At 41.1% G+C, this 22,812-nt stretch overlaps 1 protein-coding gene across 1 annotated transcript in view; it reads left to right on the top strand.

Annotated features, from left to right (window-relative positions):
- The window catches only part of PIF1 (PIF1 5'-to-3' DNA helicase), a 179,096-nt gene that overhangs the window by 52,475 nt on the left and 103,809 nt on the right, over positions 1-22,812 (top strand). Inside the window, 1 exon segment of the mRNA XM_033916027.1 lies at positions 874-980. Within this exon segment, the coding sequence (XP_033771918.1) occupies positions 874-980 (107 nt within the window).

The following is a 22,812-nucleotide window of genomic DNA, read 5'->3' as shown; positions in this document are numbered from 1 at the left end:
TAGAGAGTGCTCTCTTGTTCTCCCTACCACGGAGAGGGTGAACAACCTGTCCTTTATGTACTAAGTCTATTCCCTTCAGTACCTTGAATGTTTCGATCATGTCTCCTCTCAATCTCCTCTGTTCGAGGGGAACAAAGTATGTGTACAACATAAGAATTGGGACAGGCCAGAGATCCATCAAGCCCAGTATCCTGTTTCCAACAGTGGCCAACCAGGTCCCAAGTACCTAGCTAGATCCTAAGTAGTATTGCTTATCCTAGGAATAAGCAGTGGATTTCCCCAAGCCATCTCAATAATAGCCTATGGACTTCTCTTTTAGGAAATTATCCAAGCCTTTTTTAAACTCCACTAAGCTAACTGATTTCACTGAGACAGGATGGACCAGTTAGTATCTTTCTCTTTTGTTTATATGCATCTTGCTCATACCTTCTCAGTAGTATCTCAAGGTGAGTTACTTTCAGGTCTATTAGGTATTTCCCTGTCCCTGGAGGGCTTACAATCTAATTTTTGTACCTGAGGCAATGGAGGGTTAAGTGACTTGTCCAAAATCACAAAGAGCAGCAGTGGGATTTGAACTGGGCACCCCTGGATATCAAGCCAGTGCACTAACCACTAGGCTACTCCTTCACTCAATGTTATGATGTAAAAACAACTGGAAGAGCAGGCAGGAAAGGTGGGGGAACCCCCTGTGAGTCGGCCATAACCTGCCGCTGCTGCCTTTTGACCTTCACTGTAAAAGCTGCTTCAGACATTTCCTTTTAAAACTGTACGTCTGATTAGCACCCATTCTGGGCAGGAATTGCAGTAATGCCAATTTTTGATTTAATCTTGAAAATTGACCCGTTTTTCCATACTCTGCATATATTTACATAGGCAAAGAGTTGGAAGAAATGTATCCAGCTGAATATGGAACTGACAGAGGTGAGGAGGCAAAGGGACAAAATGTTCATCTCTCTTCTGCAGGCAGTTCGTCTAGGCAGGTGAGTGTCCCTCTGATAGAATCCAGCAGATTTTAATAACCAGCTTTAACTTTGTGTATGATGATAGAGAAGTTTATATGTGTGTTCAATTAATGTTATCCTTGACTATGAAAACTGAGTACCAACTATTCAAGTATTTCATTTATTAATATGTATTCTGAAAGTATAAGAAAATAGTCTCAATAAATTACAATGCATAATCCAGGAGGAAGTGTATGCAAAAAATATTAATATTCTACTCGTGGTTATGAAAGTTCTGCATTCTGGGGGCGTGTCTTGAGAGCACTGGTGGATGGACAAGTAATTGAGCAGCTCCATCCTTCTAGGCAATAATTCATTATTTTTTGAAGGCTAAAGTTTAAACTTTTTGTTCAAACTGAACATAAATCACTATTAATCTGGAAACAGCGTTTTCTGGAGGTAAATCAAAGAGGAGCAAACAAGATCCGCCGACTCCGTCCAGGATTCCTCTGCAAGATGATTCTCCCGATAAGCTGGATATGAGGGAGGAACTGCGATGTATTAGACAACTATTGCAGAGAAATGCTGAGAAACTAGCAACAGTAATAGAAGAAGTGGCGAATTTATCTAATAAGATTGAAGGAACTAACGCTAGATTAGATAAATTGGAAAACCAAGTGGAGAGGGCAGAATCGGCTGCAGCTCAATGTCAGAAAAACCACAAGGTAACGCAGGATTTGTCAGTCCAACTGGAAAATTTGGAGAACAGGGCATAAAGAAGCAATGTGAGGCTCTTAGGACTCCCTGAGAATTCAGAAGGAAAAGATGTGGTGGCTTTTATAGAAATGCTTATTCCTTAAGTTTGATACCTCTATCTTCTAAATTTCCGTTTGAAGTAGAAAGAGCCCATAGAATTCTAGTAAAACGGACCAACGGTTTTACTGGACCCAGGCCGTTAATATTTTGCGTTTTGAGGTTCCAGCAAGCATTAGAAATTCTTCAGTTTGCCAAGCAAAATAAAAACTTAAACTATAAAGATGCAAAAATTTTACTGGTGCCCGATTTCGCTAATAAAACCGCAAACATAAAACAATTTCTGCAGCTACGGCCTCAATTAAAGCAGCTATCTGCATGGGGCAGGAGTGTAGGAAGATCACTCCTGCCCCAAAAACTAGCTAGACCACCAGGTAAGGCCGGGATGCCAGGGGAAGGTGGAAGGGAGGCGGGGGTGGGTCAGAGCCAGATATTTGCGGTTTTTCGCCATTCGCGGTCCGGCTCTGCCCCTATCCCCCGCGAATAACGAGAGAGAAGTGTATATTCAGTTTGATTTGAATGTGATAAGAACATAAGAAGTTGCCCCCGCTGAGTCAGACCAGAGGTCCATCTTGCTCAGCGGTCCGCTCCCGCGGCGGCCCATCAGGCCTAGTGCCTGAACAGTGGTCACTGATTAATTTTGTAACTTACCTCTAATCCCATCCCTATAATCTACCTTTACTCTTATCTGTACCCCTCAATCCCTTTGTCTTCCAAGTACCTATCCAAAGCTTCTTTGAACCCTTGTAGCATGCTCCTGTTTATCACATCCTCTGGTAGCACGTTCCATGTATCCACCACCCTCTGTGTGAAAAAGAACTTCCTGGCGTTTGTTCTAAACCTCTCCCCTTTCAATTTCTCTGAGTGCCCCCTTGTACTTATTGATCCCCTTAATTTGAAAAATCTGTCCCTGTCTATTTTTTCTATGCCCTTCAGATCTTGAAGGTTTCTATCATGTCTCCTCTAAGTCTCTGCTTTTCCAGGGAGAAAAGCCCTAGCTTTTTCAGTCTGTCAGTATATGAGAGGTCCTTCATGCCCTTTATTAGCTTAGTTGCTCTTCTCTGGACCCTCTCAAGTACCTCCATGTCCTTCTTGAGGTACGGCGACCAGAACTGAACACAGTACTCCAGGTGCGGGCGCACCATAGCACGATACAGTGGCAGGATGACTTCCTTTGTCCTTGTCGTGATACCCTTCTTAATGATACCCAACATTCTGTTTGCTTTCCTTGAGGCCGTGGCACACTGCGCCGACGCCTTCAATGTTGTGTCTACCATCACTCCCAGGTCTCTTTCAAGGTCGCTCACCCCTAGCGCTGATCCCCCCATTTTGTAAGTGAACATCGGGTTTTTTTTCCCCTATATGCATGACCTTGCATTTCCCTATGTTGAAACTCATTTGCCACTTTTTGGCCCATTTTTCCAGTGTTGTCAGATCTTTTTGGAGATCTTCGCAGTCCTCCATGTTATTGACCTTGCGATATAGTTTGGTGTCATCCGCAAATTTAATAACCTCACATTTTGTTCCTGCTTCCAGGTCGTTAATGAATATATTGAATAGGAGCGGTCCCAGCACCGACCCCTGTAGAACTCCGCTCGTGACCCATTGCCAGTCTGAGTAATGTCCCTTTACTCCAACCCTCTGTTTCCTGTCCGCCAGCTAGTTTTTGATCCATCGGTGGACCTCCCCTTGCACCCCAGGTTTATGATCATTTGAAGAGACTTGTTTTACATTATACACCCTGTGAAGAACGTCACTGCTGACTGAACAGAATTGTTTGAACGGAAAAGGAAGAAAGAAGTTTTCAAGGTGCGGGTTCATGAAGCTATGCCAGTTATGCGATTTTACAGTTTTGTCAGATCTACTCATGAAGTAATTTTTTTCCACATGAACTGGCAGCAAGTATTACAAATTTATTAAATCTGATTTTAAACTGTGAATCTATTGGAAGATACTTGTTTTTCACACTTGTGTTTATATCCTACGAGAACCAGCATGGCTAAATGAAAAAGAAAAGTAGAGAAATTGGTTTCTGTAGACGATGGTTTAAAAGTTATTTTTATCAAATGGTGCTTGTTATATAATTTTATGTTAAAATAATTTTCTTTTATGATCTGATAGCACGTTCTAAAAACGTCTTATGGAATCTCATGTAAGGGATTGAAGCAATTCATTCAGATTAGATGTTAAGTTATAGGGGGCGTGGCTTAACGCGAACACGAATGGACGTGTAATCGCAAAGCTCCTCTTCATCTAGGCAACAGAATATAAAAAATTATTCCCTTCTGGATAATTTCATCAAAAAAATAATTACTAAAGAAGCGGAACATATGATAAATGAAAATATCCTCTTTTGCTGAAGTTAAAGTGAAGCCTGAGGTAATAGGAGCTGGAAAGGCAGAGCGCCGTTTTTTTTTCTTCAACGGTTTATGAGACTTGAATTGCAGCGCTGAGACAGTGAGGCGTGTGAGTGAATAACTGGTAGAGCTGGTGGGGCAGTTGTAGAGGAGGATTGTGTCCCGATGTGATTTAACATAACCCATAAGAAGGAAAACTGTTGAATGTTGCCAACCTTTAACGGAATTGAAAAGGGCTTGAGAGAGAAAAGCTGAGAGAGAGGAATGCCGGCATTTGAATGGTGAGGCGCTAAGAACGGATAAAAGTCAGTTGCTTTGAGATTATTGAAGTAGAAGAAGATTACTGGAGTGAGTGTTGCTCTCCTCTATCGTAGCTGCGACTGGGCTTGTGAGAGGAGAGCCAGAAGAAAGGATTGACGATTTTTTTTTTTTTTTTTTTTTAGCGCTAAAACGGCGTGATATTGAGGATAAGTGACTGACAGAGCTAATAAGATAAAGACCTGCCGTGCCTGAAAGAAACCTAAAGGAAAGGAAGTTAGAGAGGGATAAATGCTATGGCGGTTTGAAACAGACGCTGAACCCTGAGGGCAAAGAATCGGCGAATTTTCTTTTTACTGAAACAGAAGGAGATTGAGGAGAAGGTTTGCTGGAGCGACGAGGAATAAAAAAAAAAACTTAAGGTGAATAATACCAACCTAATATTATGCTCGTTATGCCTAAACAAGAATTGTTATTCCTTCGTGTTGAAAACTGACTAACAGTAAAAAGAAAAAAAAAAAAAAAAATGCCGATCTTGTTGTGAGGCTGCTATTAATTGATTTAAGTGGCGGTTTGATTTCTCCTGCCGGTGCTGATTTGGAGCCCTAAGGGTGGAGAACGGAGGAGACTAATTTGTCCTTTGCTGATTTCTTTTTGTGAAGACAAACAATTAAATCATCACGATATTGAGAAGGGCTGTTAAAAATTTAAACTGAAAAAAAATAAAAAACGACTATAATCTGAAGCCTATTGTAAGTTAAATTCCTGAGCTGTGACGGTTTTGAGGTAGCCCTTTACAGTCGGTCTGAGCCCTGGGAGATCAGCTAATTGCCTGAAGACACTGAAAAGAATGAAGGCAGTTTATTAAAAATATATTAGTCAACAAAAAGTTCTTACTGACTTTGATAAAGGACTACTGCCTGTCAAAGAAAAAAGGAGAAGATAAAACTCCTTAAATTAAAAACTGATTCTGGTGAGAAGAATAGTGCCTATCAATCTAAAATTAGGAAAGACTGAAAAAAAAGCCCTCCTCTGCAGATTTTGATGAGAAATCCTGAGGGTAAGGAGCTGATTTCTCCTATTATATAGTGTGAAAAAAAAATTGGTGAAAATAATATAAATTGAAACTTCTCTCCAACGAAATTAAACTGATAACCTGAAGGAAAGGATTCAAAAATTCCACAAAGCAAAGCATCAAATACAAATTAATATACACTGTTGTTGGAAAAAAAAAAAAAAAAATCTTATTGAATACTGAGAATTGTGATTGAAACAACAACATGGCAACTACCAGACAAAACAAAAATGAAACAGGCACGTCAGCAAAAAGACAAAAACAGGATCAAATAACACCAAGCAAGATCCCACTTCCAGCAGAAGAACCTGACATATTGAGTAAAGCAGAAGTCATGGAAGAAGTAAGACAAATTAAACAAATGCTTAAGGAAACTGTAACCAATATGTCTGAAATGAAGGAAGAAATATTAAACATTCATAGACAAATGGAAAGTAATAACAAAAGAACTACTGAATTGGAATCTAGAATGGAGGTCATGGAAGGTGAAGCAAACAGATGCAAAAATGATAATTTGGAATTGAATAAATTGAAAGATCAACTGGAAGACTATGAGAATAGAGGAAGAAGGAAAAACATTAAACTTTTTGGAATACAAGAAAATTTAGAAGGAAAAAATGCTATACTTTTTCTAGAAAATTTAATTCCAAAAATATTACAACTGGACTTGAAACAACCACTTGAAATAGAAAGGGCGCATAGGATCCCAGTTAAAAATACAGAAAATAAAGGCAGGCCAAGACCAATAATTTTCAAAATGCTTAGATACCAACAAGCATTAGAAATATTAAATGCGGCAAAGAAAGACAAAAATCTAAATTATAAAGGATCTAGAATATGGTTCTTACCGGACTTTGCCAAAAATACAGCAAATAAAAGAAAGAGACTATTAGACATGAGACCTCAACTAAAAGAAAAAGGCTTTAAATATGGTCTATATTATCCAGCGAAAATGAGAGTATCATCTGGAGACAAATCCTTGTATTTTGAGGATCCAGAAAAACTAAAAGCTTTTCTTTCTAAACCAGAACCTATGATATTTTAACATAAAATTTTAAGATGGGTTTTGATGACTTTATGAAATAATTATAAAAATATGAAATATTGAAATATCTGAAGAAAGAAAAATGATATAAAGAAAATACAATAAAAATTTATAAGAAAGAAATAGCAAGATATAGGAAAAACATTAATAACATACTAAATATATGTTTAAGATGAAATTTCATGATGTAAATAATACCAAAGAAAAATAAATTAAAAACTGTTAAATGGATAAAGATACATTAATGATATGTTATGAAAATATGACTAAAAATATTAAAGATAAATATAAATAGATAGAAGGGGAATTTGATTGAATATTGAATGCCTAGAGGGGAGGAAAATATTTGGGTTACAGTTCCAATGTGTATCCTTAAGCAGCCATTGTATTGGGTGGGAAAGGGAGGGAAAAGGAGAGTATTTACTAGAAAGATTAAGGAAAAAATAAACAAGGGATTAGATACTTTAGGGGTAAATATGTGTGTCGTGAAAAACATTTTTTGGATTCTAAATATGAAAGAAGAGGAGAAAAAGATTATAATGAGAAGTATTAAAATATATAATGTCTTTTAAGATATATTCTATTAATGTCAATGGCCTGAATCACGTAATCAAAAGGAAAAAAGTATTAACATTTTTAAAAAAGCAAAATGCGGATATTTACTGTCTGCAGGAGACCCATCTTAATAAAAAGGAATCACAGAAATTATCGGGTGGGTGGGTAAGAGAATGTTTTTTTGCTCCAGCAGAGGGTAAAAAGGCAGGGGTAGCAATTCTTATAAATAAAAAATGTATGGCCAATATTAAGGTAAAAAATTCAGATCCACATGGAAGATGGATACATATTGATATAAGTATGGGAAATGATGGCCTGACGTTGTTCAATATATATGCCCCTAATTCGAATCAATCAGAATTTTTTAATAAATTACAGAATATGTTGTTACCACTGGCTGCTTCTAATTTAGTGGTGGCTGGAGATTTTAATGCTGTAATGGATCCATTATTGGATAAAAAACCAGGTAAAAGTATAAAATCTTTAGGTTTAGATAATTTGGTTCAATCATGTGATTTGAAAGATATATGGCGTATTCTTCATTTTAATGATCAGGAATTTTCATTTTGTTCACAGGTTCATAAATCATTTTCAAGAATAGATTATATTTTTGTTTCAACAAATAAAGTGCAACAGGTGATTAAAGCTTCCATAGATCCTATTATTATTTCGGATCATGCGGGAGTATGGATAGAATTACAATTAGATCAATTAGAGAATGGTAGATCTCTTTGGAGATTTGATAATGCATTGCTTGTGGATGACAAATTTTTGGAAAATTTTAAAACACAAATTAACGATTTCTTTCAAATAAATTTAGTGGAGGATACATCTATAGAGAATTTATGGGATGCATTTAAAGCAACTATGAGGGGTAATATTATATCATATTCAGCTTTTATTAGGAAACAGATTAAAATACAATATTTAGAAATAGAAAAAGAAATAAAAATATTAGAAGCTAAATTGATAAGTAAATGGGAATATGAAGTTTTGCAAGCTCTTTTGAAAGCAAAAGGTAAATATAATGAATTAACTTCAAAAATGATAAGAAGAGATTTGTTTTCCAAGCAAACAATGTATTATGGAAATTCTAATAAGGCGGGGAGATTATTGGCAAATTATCTTAAAGCAAAAAAAAGAAGAACTAATATTAATGGAATTAAAGATGATAATGGTATAATAACAAATCAAACAAATATAATATTAAAACAATTTTTAAAATTTTATAAGGACCTGTATTCTTCCGAGCCTTATTTGGAGAGACAAAAAGATGGAAAAATTTTTTTAGACATAATTAATGGACCTAAGGTTCCTGATCATATAAAACGGAGTTTAGATGAACCTATATCATTAAAAGAATTAGAAACAGCATTGAGATCTCTTAGAGTTGGATCCGCTCCAGGTGGTGATGGTTATACAGTAGAATTTTATAAAACATTTCAAAATATCCTTTCCCCACATTTACTAAATTTATATCAGACACAAATTATAAAAGGTAATATTAAAGGTACTATGGCTGAATCAATAATAATTGTTTTGCCTAAGCCAAATAAAGATCCTACTTTGGTTTCAAACTACAGGCCTATATCTTTGATAAATGTTGATAATAAACTTTTGGCGAAAATTTTGGCTTTGAGACTAGCCAAAGCTCTCCCACATATTATAGATATGCATCAAACGGGTTTCGTTGCTAAAAGACATTCCTCTAATAACTCTAGATTATTGTTTCACATGTTAAACTTATCAAAAAAAATGGATGAACCGGCTTTTACAGTTTCATTAGATGCTGAAAAAGCATTTGACAGGGTAGAATGGAATTTTATGTATCAGGCTTTAGAATGGTTTGGTATAGGTTCTGGATTTATACAAATGGTAAAAACATTGTATAGCTTCCCGATTGCAAGACTAAATATTAATAATAAGATATCTGATGGTTTTCAATTGCAGAGGGGAGCTAGACAAGGTTGTCCTTTATCTCCTTTGTTATTTGATGTTGTATTAGAACCCTTATTGTTAGCAATACAGCAAACGAGGGAGATACAAGGTATTCCATATTCAGATATGGAATATAAAATTTCGGCTTATGCTGACGATATTTTACTTTATTTGAGAAATCCAGAGTCTACCTTATCTTCTTTATTGGAATTAATTGATAAGTTTGGCAAATTTTCAGGTTATAAAATTAATTGGAATAAATCTGAAATTATACCCTTGAATGTTCACTGTGTAAAAGGATTATTTGATACTTTTCCATTCATATGGAAAGAAGAAGGATTTAAATATCTTGGCATTCAAGTTAAAAATACAATTGAAGATACAATAAAAGAGAATGAAAAATATGTATTAAAAAAAGTTACGGAGTTATGTGAACAATGGAACCCATTACATATTTCTTGGTGGGGAAGAGTTCAAACTATTAAAATGATGATGTTACCTGTAGTTTGCTACCAAATGAGTATGATACCTATTTATTTTCAGGGGTCCTTTTATAAAAAACTTAATAGTATTTTAATAAAATTTCTTTGGCTTGGTAAAACACCTAGAATAGCTTTAGTAACTTTGCAAAAATCAATTAAAGAGGGAGGGGTAAATTTTCCAAATTTCTATAGGTACCATCAAGCCTATATTCTACGTCAGGGTATGTATTGGATCCTCCCAGAACTTATGGATAATGCACCGGATTGGTTATATTTGGAATGGCGCCTTATGTTTCCCCTAAATTTAGTTCATTTGCCAAGTATTAACATACCTAGAAGATACAGAGAAAATAAAATATTAATGGATACTTGGAAAACATTGAGGTTTATTGATAAATTAACACCTATCCCAATAAATAAATCAACTAATCAATCTATATGGATAAACTCCAAGATCAAAATAGGCGGAGCTCAAATCCTTTGGAAGAACTGGATTATTGCAGGCATTAGATCTCTAGACGATGTTATTTCAGAAGGTAAACTGCTGGATTTTTCACAATTGCAACATAGATTTGGTCTTAATAAAACACAAAGTTTTAAATGGTTGCAATTGAAGCAGGCCATTCAGGTTGGGTTCCCTGAATGGAAAACATTAAATAATCAATATAGTTTAAAGTTCTTATGTTTTCAAGCAGACTTCCTAGGACATCAAGCCGCATTGTGGTATAAATTAATATCTGGATATTTGAATAAAAAACCAAAAAATGGTCTAAGAGATATTTGGAGCATTGAGATTGGACATCAGATTAATGCATCTCAATGGCCACTAATTTGGTCTTGGAGAATGGGATGTACAGTGTCAGCATCTATGAGACAAACTTGGTTCTTTTTATTACATAGAGCTTTTTGGACCCCTACACGTTTGCAAAAATTAGACAGTTCTAAGTCCAATAAATGCTGGCACTGTAAACTAGAACCAGGGACATTAGATCATTTATTGTATCATTGTCCCTATATTAAAACTTTTTGGAATTCATATGATACAATATTATTTGGAATGATGATGAGAAAAAAAAGTCAAATTTCACCAGAAAATAATAAGCTTTTATTAATAATGACAGGGGTTGCCATTCAACATATAACCAATAATTGGAAGAATTATAATAACCTAAATTATACATTTTGGTGGAATACAATATGTCACATATTTAAAATGGAAAGAACAATAGCAATACAAAGAGGGACATATACCAAATTCATAAAAATATGGGGGCCATTGACAAAATACTGCAATGAATAAATATTAAGATTTCTCTTCTTCTTTTCTTCTTTTAAGTATCTTTTTTATGACGCACATAGAGGGGGGATAATGAAAATAATATTTACATAATATGTTATAATATGTTATACAATATATATGAATGAAAAATAATAAAAGGGTGGGGGGAGGGAGAGGGGATATAAATATATTTAGAATATGATGTATTAGATATAAAATGATATTGTGTATTTATCAATTGTAATTTAATATTTTGTACATTTTATGTAAAATTTGAAAATTAAAAATATTATATTAAAATAATAAAAGGGTGGGGGGAGGGAGAGGGGGAAAATCAAATTTAGATATATAATGTATTAGATATAAAAGTGATACTATGTATTTATCAATTGTATTTTAATATTTTGTACACTTTATGTAAAATTTGAAAATAAAAAATAATGGAAAAAAAAAAAAAAGATAGTTTTCACAGCAACCTGTGAACTACTGTCTAGGAAAGATAAAAAAAAAAAAAAAAAAAAAGATGTTAAGTTATACAATAGAGAATACATAATTATAAAAATTTTAAATGATTAATTTAATATTAATTATATAAAATTAATCATTAACGATTAATTAGAAATGGATAATAATTAGTTAGTATCTGAGGGTGTTTATTTACTGATTTATTTATTCTTATTTTAAATAGGGGAATTATATTCTTACTATTCAATAAGATGATATATATATATGTAATAGGTTAAGGTCCTCTTCATCTTAAAGCTATTGACTAATACTGTTATGTTATCTTATTTTAATTTTATTTGAAGAAGGTGTGTGTGGAAAAGATCTGAGAAGAAATGAGGAGGTGGTATAGATAAATATAAATTGAAGGTTCAATAGGTTGGATAAAGGAGAATTTCAGATTTCATGAATGTGATACAGTAGACTTAGAATTTGGGGGTAACTTTATTTCAAATGGATTGTTTGTTCAATTTGCATATAATTAATTATCCCAGGACAAGCAGGCAGCCTATTCTCACACATGGGTGATGTCACCGATGGAGCCTCGCAAGCAGACTTGCTTGTAGAAACTAGAAGTTTTGAGTCAGCTGCACCGCACATGCGCGAGTGCCTTCTTGCCCAGCACAAGGCGCGTCTCCTCAGTTCTCAGTTAAACTGAGAAGTCCATCTTTGACTCTCTGCGTTTAACTTACTTACTTCATGCCTTCTCTCACTGCGGTTTGTTATTTTTCTACAGCACTTAATTTCAAAAAAGGGAATTATGATGCCATGAGGAAAATGGTGGGAAATAAACTCAACAACAACGCAAAGAAGATGGAGTCCGTAGAAAAAGCCTGGACCCTACTCAAGGGCACAGTGCACGAAGCACAGAACCTGTGTTTCCCCAAGTTCAGGAAAGGGTGCAAAAAAAATAGAACAAAAAACCCAGTGTGGATAACGAATGCAGTAACAAAGGCGATAAGTGACAAGAAAGCATCATTCAAAAAATGGAAAAAGGACAAAACAAAGGACAACCAAAAAGAGCATAAAATACACCAAAAGGAGTGTCACCGAGTGGTTAGGAAAGCAAAAAGAGAATATGAAGAGAGACTGGTGGGGGAAGCAACAAACTTCAAATCATTCTTCAGGTATGTTAAGGGGAAGCAACCAGCAAGGGAGGAAGTGGGACCTTTGGATGATGGGGACAGAAAGGGAGCGGTAAAAGAGGAAAAAGAGATAGCTGACAGGTTAAATGAGTTCTTCACGTCAGTTTTCACGAGGGAGGACACAACCAACATTCCGGAACCCGAGGAGATCGTAAAAGGAGAGCAGGATGGAAATCTGGTCCAACTAGAGGTGAGCAAGGTGGATGTCCTCAGGCAGATAGACAGGCTAATGAGTGACAAATCGCCAGGTCCGGACGGCATTCACCCAAGGGTACTCAAGGAACTAAGAAATGAAATAGCTGAGCCACTTCGACAAATATGCAACCTATCCTTAAAAACTGGAGAGATTCCGGAGGACTGGAAAATAGCAAATGTCACGCCCATCTTCAAAAAAGGCTCAAGGGGAGACCCAGGAAACTACAGGCCAGTGAGCTTGACCTCGGTCCCGGGAAAGATGATGGAAGTGCTGATTAAAGACAGCATCTGGGATCACATCGAAAACAATGGGCAGCTAAAGTCGAGCCAGCATGGCTTCTGCAATGCCTCACAAATTTATTATACTTCTTTGAGGGGGTAACCAGCCAGGTGGATAAAGGGGAATCCATAGACATCATTTACCTTGACTTCCAAAAATCCTTCGACAAGGTGCCGCACGAAAGACTGCTAAGGAAGCTATGGAACCATGGGGTGCAAGGGGATGTCCACCGATGGATCAAACACTGGCTGGCAGGCAGGAAACAGAGGGTTGGAGTAAAGGGCCATTACTCAGACTGGCAATGGGTCACGAGCGGAGTTCCGCAGGGGTCGGTGCTGGGACCGCTCCTGTTCAACATATTTATTAATGACCTGGAGACAGGAACAAAATGTGAGGTTATTAAATTTACGGACGACACCAAGCTATATAGCAAGGTCAATAACATGGAGGACTGCGAAGATCTCCAAAAAGATCTGACAACACTGGAAAAATGGGCCAAAAAGTGGCAAATGAGCTTCAACATAGGGAAATGCAAGGTCATGCATATAGGGAAAAAGAACCCGATGTTCACTTACAAAATGGGGGGATCACCACTAGGGGTGAGCAACCTTGAAAGAGACCTGGAAGTGATGGTAGACACAACATTAAAGGCATCGGCACAGTGCGCCACAGCCTCAAGGAAAGCAAACAATATGTTGGGTATCATTAAGAAGGATATCACGACCAGGACGAAGGAAGTCATCCTGCCACTGTATCGTGCAATGGTGCGCCCGCACCTAGAGTACTGTGTTCAGTACTGGTCGCCGTACCTCAAGAAGGACATGGCGGTACTTGAGAAAGTCCAGAGAAGAGCAACTAAGGTAATAAAGGGCATGGAGGACCTCTCATATACTGACAGACTGAAAAAGCTGGGGCTTTCCTCCCTGGAAAAGCGGAGACTTAGAGGAGACATGATAGAAACCTTCAAGATCATGAAGGGCATAGAGAAAGTAGACAGGGACAGATTTTTCAAATTATGGGGAACCACAAGTACAAGGGTGCACTCGAGAAATTGAAAGGGGAGAGGTTGAGAACAAATGCCAGGAAGTTCTTTTTCACACAGAGGGTGGTGAATACATGGAACGCGCTACCGGAGGCTGTGATAAGCAGGAGCACGCTACAGGGCTTCAAAGAAGCTTTGGATAGGTACTTGGAGGACAAAGGGATTGAGGGGTACAGATAAGAGTAGAGGTAGATTATAGGGACAGGATTAGAGGTAAGTTATAAAATTAGTCAGGGACCACTGTTCAGGCAATAGGCCTGATGGGCCGCCGCGGGAGCAGACCGCTGGGCAAGATGGAACTCTGGTCTGCCTCAGCGGAGGCAACTCTTATGTTCTTATGAATCGCTGTATTTATTTTACTTTCTTTTATTTCTAGTTTAAAAAAAAAATTTTCTTCCATTCGGCTGCTGGGGCAGGCCGCTTGGCCGTAGCCCAAGGGCTTCGACCTTGCAGTGGCTGTTTTTCCTCCTATGTTCCGGCCAACAACAGGCTTTAAGAAGTGTAGCCAGTGTCGGCGTGCGATTTCTCTCACGGATCCACACAGTAGGTGCCTCAAGTGCCTTGGGCCATACCATCATCCAAAGTAGTGCGAGCGCTGTGCTATTCTTCAACCTCGAGCCCTTAAACGTCGTCTACTTTCAGTGGAGAAGCACTTCGGGATGGATTCGACCTCTTCCTCGACTCCGAAGCCAACCTCGGCCTCACCCTCGACCGAAGGTCCTCCTGCCTCCACTGCTTCTACCTCAAGCCTCATCAGACCTTCTTTGTTTGCAGCGGCTCTTTCGTCAACGTATCTTCCCCTGTATCCTCAAGTCAGATAGCTCAGCAGTTCCACTGTTGGTGCTTAAGGTGCCTAAGACTTCCAAGTCAAAGCACATTTCCACTGCCTCTGTGGAACTTCCAGCCAAAGCAGGTGGTCCAGTTTCAGACGCGGATCCATCCTTGCCGGCTTCTTTCCAGACCATGTTAGAGAAGAAATTCATCCAGTTCCTCACTAATATGGGACCGAAGCTTGTTACTCTAATCCACCCTGGGCATCCTGCAGACTCCCGCGAGGTTGAGTCCCTTCCTGTGCCTCGGTCTGAGTCTACACACTCTGCAGGGAGCAGAGTCTCTGCGAGGTCTGGTCTGGCATCTATGCACATAAAGCAAGGAGCAGATTCTTTGCAAATGCCTCGACAGGAATCCTCACACTCCAAACAAGGAGAAGAGTCTTTGGGAGTGCATCGAGGTTCCTCCATCAAACCTCTGGAGCTCCGATCCACAGCTTATCCCAGGACAAGCAGGCAGCATATTCTCACACATGGGTGATGTCACCGACGGAACCCCGCAGCGGACAGCCTCAAAAGCAAACTTGCTTGAAGATCTTGAACTTTCGAGTGCTGCAACGCGCGTGCGCGTGTGCCTTCCCGCCCGAACTAGGGGGCGCATCGCCTGAGAGGATCCTCAGTTCAACGTTTTCCGCGGAGCCAAGAAGACTTGTTCCTCTAGCTCTGCAGCGTTGTGCCTTCTCTTCACCATGGCTGGATTGTTAGTTTGGTCGGGGTCTTCGGTCTTGAAGGCCTCGTTGACCTCTTCCTCGAAGTTGGCGACTGGGGGTAAGTCTCCTGCTTCCTTTTCAGGTACCATCCCCAAGAAGCCTCCGGAGCCTCTCTATCTGCATCCCGTGACCCCAGGTTTGATTCCATCGTCGAGACCTCCAGCTAAGTGTGTCTCCAAGTCTCGGGAATACTCACATTCAAGGTCTCCCTCCTTGGAGCGCACTGCAGCACCCACGAGACCAGACCCTTTAGTCTCGGTGCCCATGTTTGAGGATATGTTAAAGTCCATCTTAACTACCCAAATTTCCTCTATTGTGGCTCAATTGGTTCCTTCCTTGACTTTGCTTCCAGTAGACCAGCCTGAGCAGCAGTCTGAGCCCCCCGTTAAGCCTCTTGGGGCAGGTCTCGCAAGCGGGTTTCTTCCTCGGACTCCTCGCCGGAACCCTCTTCGTTGCCTCATCCGAAACATCATTCGAGGCACTGAAGCACCTGGCTTCTAAGCTTCCGAAGACTACCGAGGCTTCTTCGAGGTTACCACATCGCTCTCATGCTCGGGGTGCTTAGTCTCCTCCATCTTCGAGGCCATCGAGATCGGGGACTCCTCCCTCGAGGCCTTTGTTATGGGACTCGTCTCCTCCTGCGTTGATGCATTCCTTGCCTCTGACCCCAAGGACATCGCCGTCGGGGAGTTTGAAGCGGAAGCATTCCTTCACTCTGCCGCAGACTGATATTGGAGCTTCTTCTGTCATGGTGCACTTGGAGTCGGAGCCTGTGTCTCAATACTCCCGTGAGGCTTCACCATCCTATTCGGTGGCTCCTCAATCCCGTCTGCCTCCCCTGAGGATGCTTCGGCTTCAAAGTCTTCTTTGTTCGCCAAGTTTGCATTTGACTTGGGACAGGCTCTTCATTTGGACTTACACTCGGATTCCAAATACACACCGGAATATTTGGCGGACATGGAATTGCCGCATCCCCCCAAGGAGACTTTGAGGTTGCCCATGACTCCAGTCCTTAAGCAAACCTTCATGAGGAATATGGAGACTCCTTATTCTGTCACGGCTATCCCTTCTAAGTTGGAGTCGAGATACCGCACTGCCCACTGTAAGAGTTTCAAAAAGTCTCAATTGTCCCACCAATCCTTGGTGGTCGAGTCCTCCCTGAAGAAAGCTCATTCATCTAAGATTTCTGCAACTGTTCCCCCTGGATGGGAAGGGCGGACCATGGACAAGTTTGGCCGTCGATTATACCAAAATTCCATGATGGCTAACAGGATCTTAAACTACAACTATGTTTTTACATCCTACTTCAATCATTTCCTGAAGATGCTCCCGTCTTTCTATCCAGACTTGTCCAAGCCACACCTCCAAGAGTTTAAACAAATCCTTCAAACTCTTTCACAATTGAGGCTTTTCATGTTACAGGCATCTTATGATGCTTTTGAGCTTTCTTCCAGGGTGTCTGCTTTTGTGGTCGCCATGCGTCGCCTTGCCTGGCTCTGCATAGTTGATATGGATCCTAATCTACAGGATCGTCTTGCCAACTTGCCCTGTCAAGGGAATGAACTTTTCGACGACTCCATTGAAGCTGCCACCAAGCGACTCTCGGAGCATAAGCACTCTTTTGCTTCTCTGATTAGGTCCAAACCCAAACCTCCTCCTGCTAGGGCTTATAAACTACCGGCTCGTCGTTATTCTCAGAAGACGATGCCTGCTTTTTCTAGGCCGCCTCCTCGACACCCTCAACAGCATCAGCGTCCTCAGAAGACTCAGGCGCCTGCTGCTACCAAGCCAGCTCCATCTTTTTGACGTTCCCAGCGTGAGCATCCTATCCTCCCTGCTTCCGAATTCCCTTCTGCCCATTGGAGGTCGCCTTTCCCTGTTTTCTTCCCACTGGGAAAACATCACATCGGATCTCTAGGTTCTGACCATTATCCGAGAGGGATACTCTCTGCGCCTTCTTCAGGTTCCGCCAGATCACCCTCCAAGAGAATGTCTTTCCAGGTTCTTGCAACTCCCCCTTCTTCTTCAAGAGGCTCGGGCTTGGGCTCTTCTTCGCCTTCGAGCGGTAGAGGAGATTCCGCTTTCCCAACGCAACCAGGGTTTCTATTCCCGGTACTTCCTGGTGCCGAAGAAGACGGGGGACTTAAGACCCATTCTGGATCTTCGAGCCCTCAACAAATTTCTGGTCAAAGAGAAGTTTTGCATGCTCTCGTTATCGACCTTATACTCCCTCATGGATCAGGGGGATTGGATGTGCTCACTGGACCTCAAAGAGGCTTATACTCATAGCCCTGTTCATTCAAACTTTCGCAAATATCTCAGATTCAAGGTGGGGGATTTCCATCTCCAGTACAGAGTTCTTAATTTCGGCCTTGCGGCCTCCCCAGAGTGTTTACCAAGTGTTTGGTCGTGGTTGCTGCGGCTCTTCGCTCTCGCGATCTTCAGGTATTTCCATACCTGGACGACTGGCTTATCAAGGTCTCCTCTCTTCCAGAGGTTATTGCAGCGACCCATCAGATTATTACATTCCTTCAAAGTCTAGGGTTCCATATCAACTTTACCAAATCTCAGTTGATCCCATCCCAGTCTCTCCAGTTCATTGGCGCGACTCTGGATTCTGTCAGCATGAGAGCGTACCTTCCACTAGCTCGTCGGGCTACCCTTATTTGGCTCTGTCGACAGGTGTCTCGTCTTCCAACCATTTCTGCGAGGCAGATGATGATTCTACTCGGTCACATGGCTTCTACCGTTCATGTGACTCCTTTTGCCAGACTTCACCTTCGCATTCCTCAGTGGACCCTGGCCTCTCAATGGCAACAAGCACTGGACTCGCCTTAGATAGAAACATAGAAACATAGAAGATGACGGCAGAAAAGGGCCACAGCCCATCAAGTCTGCCCACTCCAACAACCCTACCCCCTTGAATTTACCCCCCTAGAGATACCACATGTGTATCCCATTTACATTTTTTACCCCCCCTAGAGATCCCACATGTGTATCCCATTTCCTTTTAAAATCCGGCATGCTGTTGGCCTGAATCACCTGAAGTGGAAGTTCATTCCAACGATCGACCACCCTTTCGGTGAAGAACTTCCTGGTGTCGCCATGAAATTTCCCACCCCTGATTTTCAGCGGATGTCCTCTTGTGGCCGAGGGACCTTTAAAAAAGAAGATATCATCCTCCACCTCAATACGGCCGGTGATATATTTAAACGTATCTATCATGTCTCCTCTCTCTCTCTACGTTCTTCGAGTGAGTATAGCTGCAATTTATTCAGCCTTTCCTCATACGGGAGGTCTTTGAGTCCCGAGACCATCCTGGTGGCCATTCTTTGAACCGATTCAACTCTCAGCACATCTTTTTGGTAATGTGGCCTCCAGAATTGTACACAATATTCCAGATGAGGCCTCACCATGGATCTGTACAATGGCATTATAACTTCGGACTTCCGGCTGATAAAGCTTCTTCGGATACCACCCATCATTTGTCTTGCCTTTGATGAAGCCTTCTCCACTTGATTGGCAGTCTTCATGTCTTCGCTAATGATCACCCCCAAATCACGTTCCGCCTTGGTCCTAACTAAGGTTTCACCATTAAGTGTGCAAGTTTTGCATGGATTCCTGCTGCCGTGGTGCATGACCTTACATTTTCTAGCATTGAAGTTTAGCTGCCAAGTCGAGGACCAGTGTTCCAATAGAAGTAGGTCTTGCGTCATACTGTCTGGTAAAGTGTTCTCACTTACTATGTTGCATAGTTTGGTGTCATCGCGAATAATGTGATTTTACCCTGAAGCCCCTGAGTCAGATCTCCCACAAAAATGTTGAAGAGGATCGGGCCCAAGACCGAGCTCTGCGGCACTCCACTGATCACCTCTGACGTTTTTGAAGGGGCACCATTTACCACCACTCTCTGAAGTCTACCGTTTAGCCAATCACTGACCCATGTAGTTAATGTCTCTCCCAGTCCCATTGATTTCATCTTGTTCAATAGTCTGCGGTGCGGGACGCTATCAAAAGCTTTACTAAAGTCCAAGTAAACGACGTCTAGGGACTCACCCACTTCCAGTTTCCTTGTTATCCAGTCAAAGAAACTAATTACTAATTAGATTGGATTGGCAGGACCTGCCCTTGGTAAATCCATGTTGGAGGGGATCCCGTAGATTCTTCTCGTCCAGGATCGTATCTAATTTATGCTTAATTAGTGTTTCCATGAGTTTACTCACTATGGATGTGAGACTCACCGGTCTGTAATTCTCAGCCTCTGTCCTGCAGCCCTTTTTGTGGAGTGGGATTACATTGGCTGTTTTCCAGTCCAAGGGGACTCTTCCCGCCCTCAAGGAAAGATTGAAGAGCACAGACAACGGCTCCGCCAGGACATCACACAGCTCTCTAAGCACCCTGGGGTGTAGATTGTCCGGTCCCATGGCTTTGTTCACTTCTCGCCATATTGCAGTAACTCCTTTGTTGAGGAACTCTCTCTGCTGGTGGATGCTCTCTTCCAATCTTTCAAGAGGTTTGCGGTTCCTCAACCTTCCTCATCAGAAAGTTCTAACCACTGATTCGTCCCCTAACGCTTGGGGAGCCCACGTAGATGGTCTCCGTACTCAAGGACTGTGGATTTCAACAGACCGTCGGTGTTACATCAATCTGTTGAAACTCGGAGCAATTTTCAATGCTCTCGGAGCTTTTCATCATCTTCCTGGGGATTGGAGGAGAGCGGATGTGGTCCCTATTCATAAAAGTGGTCACAGGGATGAAGCAGGAAACTACAGGCCGGTGAGCCTCACTTCAGTTGTTGGTAAAATAATGGAAGTTTTGCTGAAAGAAAGGATAGTGTACTTCCTTGAATCTAATGGGTTACAGGATCCGAGGCAACATGGCTTTAACAAAAGGTAAATCGTGCCAAACGAACCTGATTGAATTTTTTGATTGGGTGACTAGAGAGCTGGATCGAGGACATATGCTAGATGTAATTTACTTGGATTTCAGCAAAGCCTTTGATACAGTTCCTCATAGGTGGCTGTTGAACAAACTTGAAGGGCTGAAGTTAGGACCCAAAATGGTGAACTGGGTCAGAAACTGGCTGTCGGACAGACGCCAGAGGGTGGTGGTTAATGGAAGTTACTCGAAGGAAGGAAATGTGAGTAGTGGAGTCCCTCATGTTTCAGTGCTGGGGCCAATCCTGTTCAATATGTTTGTGAGTGACATTGCTGAAGGGTTAGAAGGAAAAGTGTGCCTTTTTGCAGATGATACCAAGATTTGTAACAGAGTAGACACCGAAGAGAGGGTGGAAAATATGAAAAAGGATCTGCAAAAGTTAGAGGAATGGTCTAATGCCTGGCAACTAAAATTCAATGCAAAGAAATGCAGAGTAATGCATTTGGGGATTAATAATAGGAAGGAACCGTATTTGCTGGGAGGAGAGAAGCTGATATGCACGGACGGGGAGAGGGACCTTGGGGTGATAGTGTCCGAAGATCTAAAGGCGAAAAAACAGTGTGATAAGGCAGTGGCTGCTGCCAGAAGGATGCTGGGCTGTATAAAGAGAGGCATAGCCAGTAGAAGGAAGAAGGTGTTGATGCCCCTGTACAGGTCATTGGTAAGGCCCCGCTTGGAGTATTGTGTTCAGTTTTGGAGACCGTATCTGGCGAAGAACGTAAGAAGACTTGAAGCGGTCCAGAGGAGGATGACGAAAATGATAGGAGGTTTGCGCCAGAAGACGTATGAGGAGAGACTGGAAGCCCTGAATATGTATACCCTAGAGGAAAGGAGAGACAGGGGAGATATGATTCAGATGTTCAAATACTTGAAGGGTATTAACGTAGAACAAAATCTTTTCCAGAGAAAGGAAAATGGTAAAACCAGAGGACATAATTTGAGGTTGAGGGGTGGTAGATTCAGGGGCAATGTTAGAAAATTCTACTTTAAGGAGAGGGTAGTGGATGCCTGGAATGCGCTCCCGAGAGAGGTGGTGGAGAGTAAAACTGTGACTGAGTTCAAAGAAGCGTGGGATGAACACAGAAGATTTAGAATCAGAAAATAATATTAAATATTGAACTAAGGCCAGTACTGGGCAGGACTTGCACGGTCTGTGTCTGTATATGGCCGTTTGGTGGAGGATGGGCTGGGGAGGGCTTCAATGGCTGGGAGGGTGTAGATGGGCTGGAGTAAGTCTTAACAGAGATTTCAGCAGTTGGAACCCAAGCACAGTACAGGGTAAAGCTTTGAATTCTTGCCCAGAAATAGCTAAGAAGAAAAAAAATCAAAAAATTTAAATTGAATCAGGTTGGGCAGACTGGATGGACCATTCGGGTCATTTACTATGTTACTATGTTTTTCTTCACGACACAGTGGTTCTCGTCCGGATTGCCGTGTATTATGTCAACAAGTAGGGAGGGACGGGTTCTCACTCCCTTTCTCAGGAGGCTCTACGGATGTGGCAGTGGGCAATTTCTCGCAACATCTTTCTCAGGGCTGTCTACATACAGGGTCAACAAAACTGTCTGGCGGACAAGTTGAGTCGTCTTCTGCAACCTCACGAATGGGCGCTCAATTCCCCCACTCTTTGTCAGGTGTTTGCTCATTGGGGGACCCCTCAGATAGACTTTTTCAAACTGCCTCAGATTTGTTCCCGCATTTACACTCCTCAACGTCTCGAGGCGTATGCGTTTCTCCTGGACTGGAGGGCTCAGTTTCTTTATGCCTTTCCTCCATTTCCTCTGATTCTCAGGACTCTAGTCAAGCTAAAGTCAGAACACGCCACCATGATTCTGATTTCTTCTTGGTGGCCCAGACAACCATGGTACTCCCTTCTCCTTCAGCTCAGCACCAGGGAGCCTCTACTTCTGCCAGTTTTTCCTTCTCTGCTCACTCAGAGTCAAGGATACTTACTTCATCCCAATCTGCAGTCTCTACATTTGACAGCTTGGTACCTGTCTACGTAACAGACTCTTCTCAATTTTCTCAGTCTGTATTTTACTTGCTTCCAGAAAGCCGTCCACTCATCAATGTTACGGCCAGAAATGGACTAGATTTTCTGCTTGGTGTTCCATATGTCAACTGCAGCCGATGTCTTCCTTCTTAGCATCCGTTCTGGACTATTTGCTTCACTTGTCACATTCTGGACTTCAATCTACATCTATTCGAGCTCATCTCAGTGCTATTGCTGCTTTTCATCAGCCTCTGGAAGGGAAACCTCTCTCTGCGCATCCCATGGTTTCCTGCTTTATGAAAGGACTTTTTAATCTTCATCCACCGCTTAAACCGCCTCCAGTGGTTTGGGATCTTAATGTTGTTTTGGCTCAACTGATGAAACCTCCATTTGAACCACTTGACAAAGCTCACCTCAAGTATCTCACTTGGA

Source organism: Geotrypetes seraphini, chromosome 12, assembly GCF_902459505.1.
Source record: "Geotrypetes seraphini chromosome 12, aGeoSer1.1, whole genome shotgun sequence".
In the NCBI taxonomy this organism is placed as follows: domain Eukaryota; kingdom Metazoa; phylum Chordata; class Amphibia; order Gymnophiona; family Dermophiidae; genus Geotrypetes; species Geotrypetes seraphini.
Note: the sequence above shows the minus strand (reverse complement) of the source record. Positions and strands in the feature narration are given on the sequence as shown.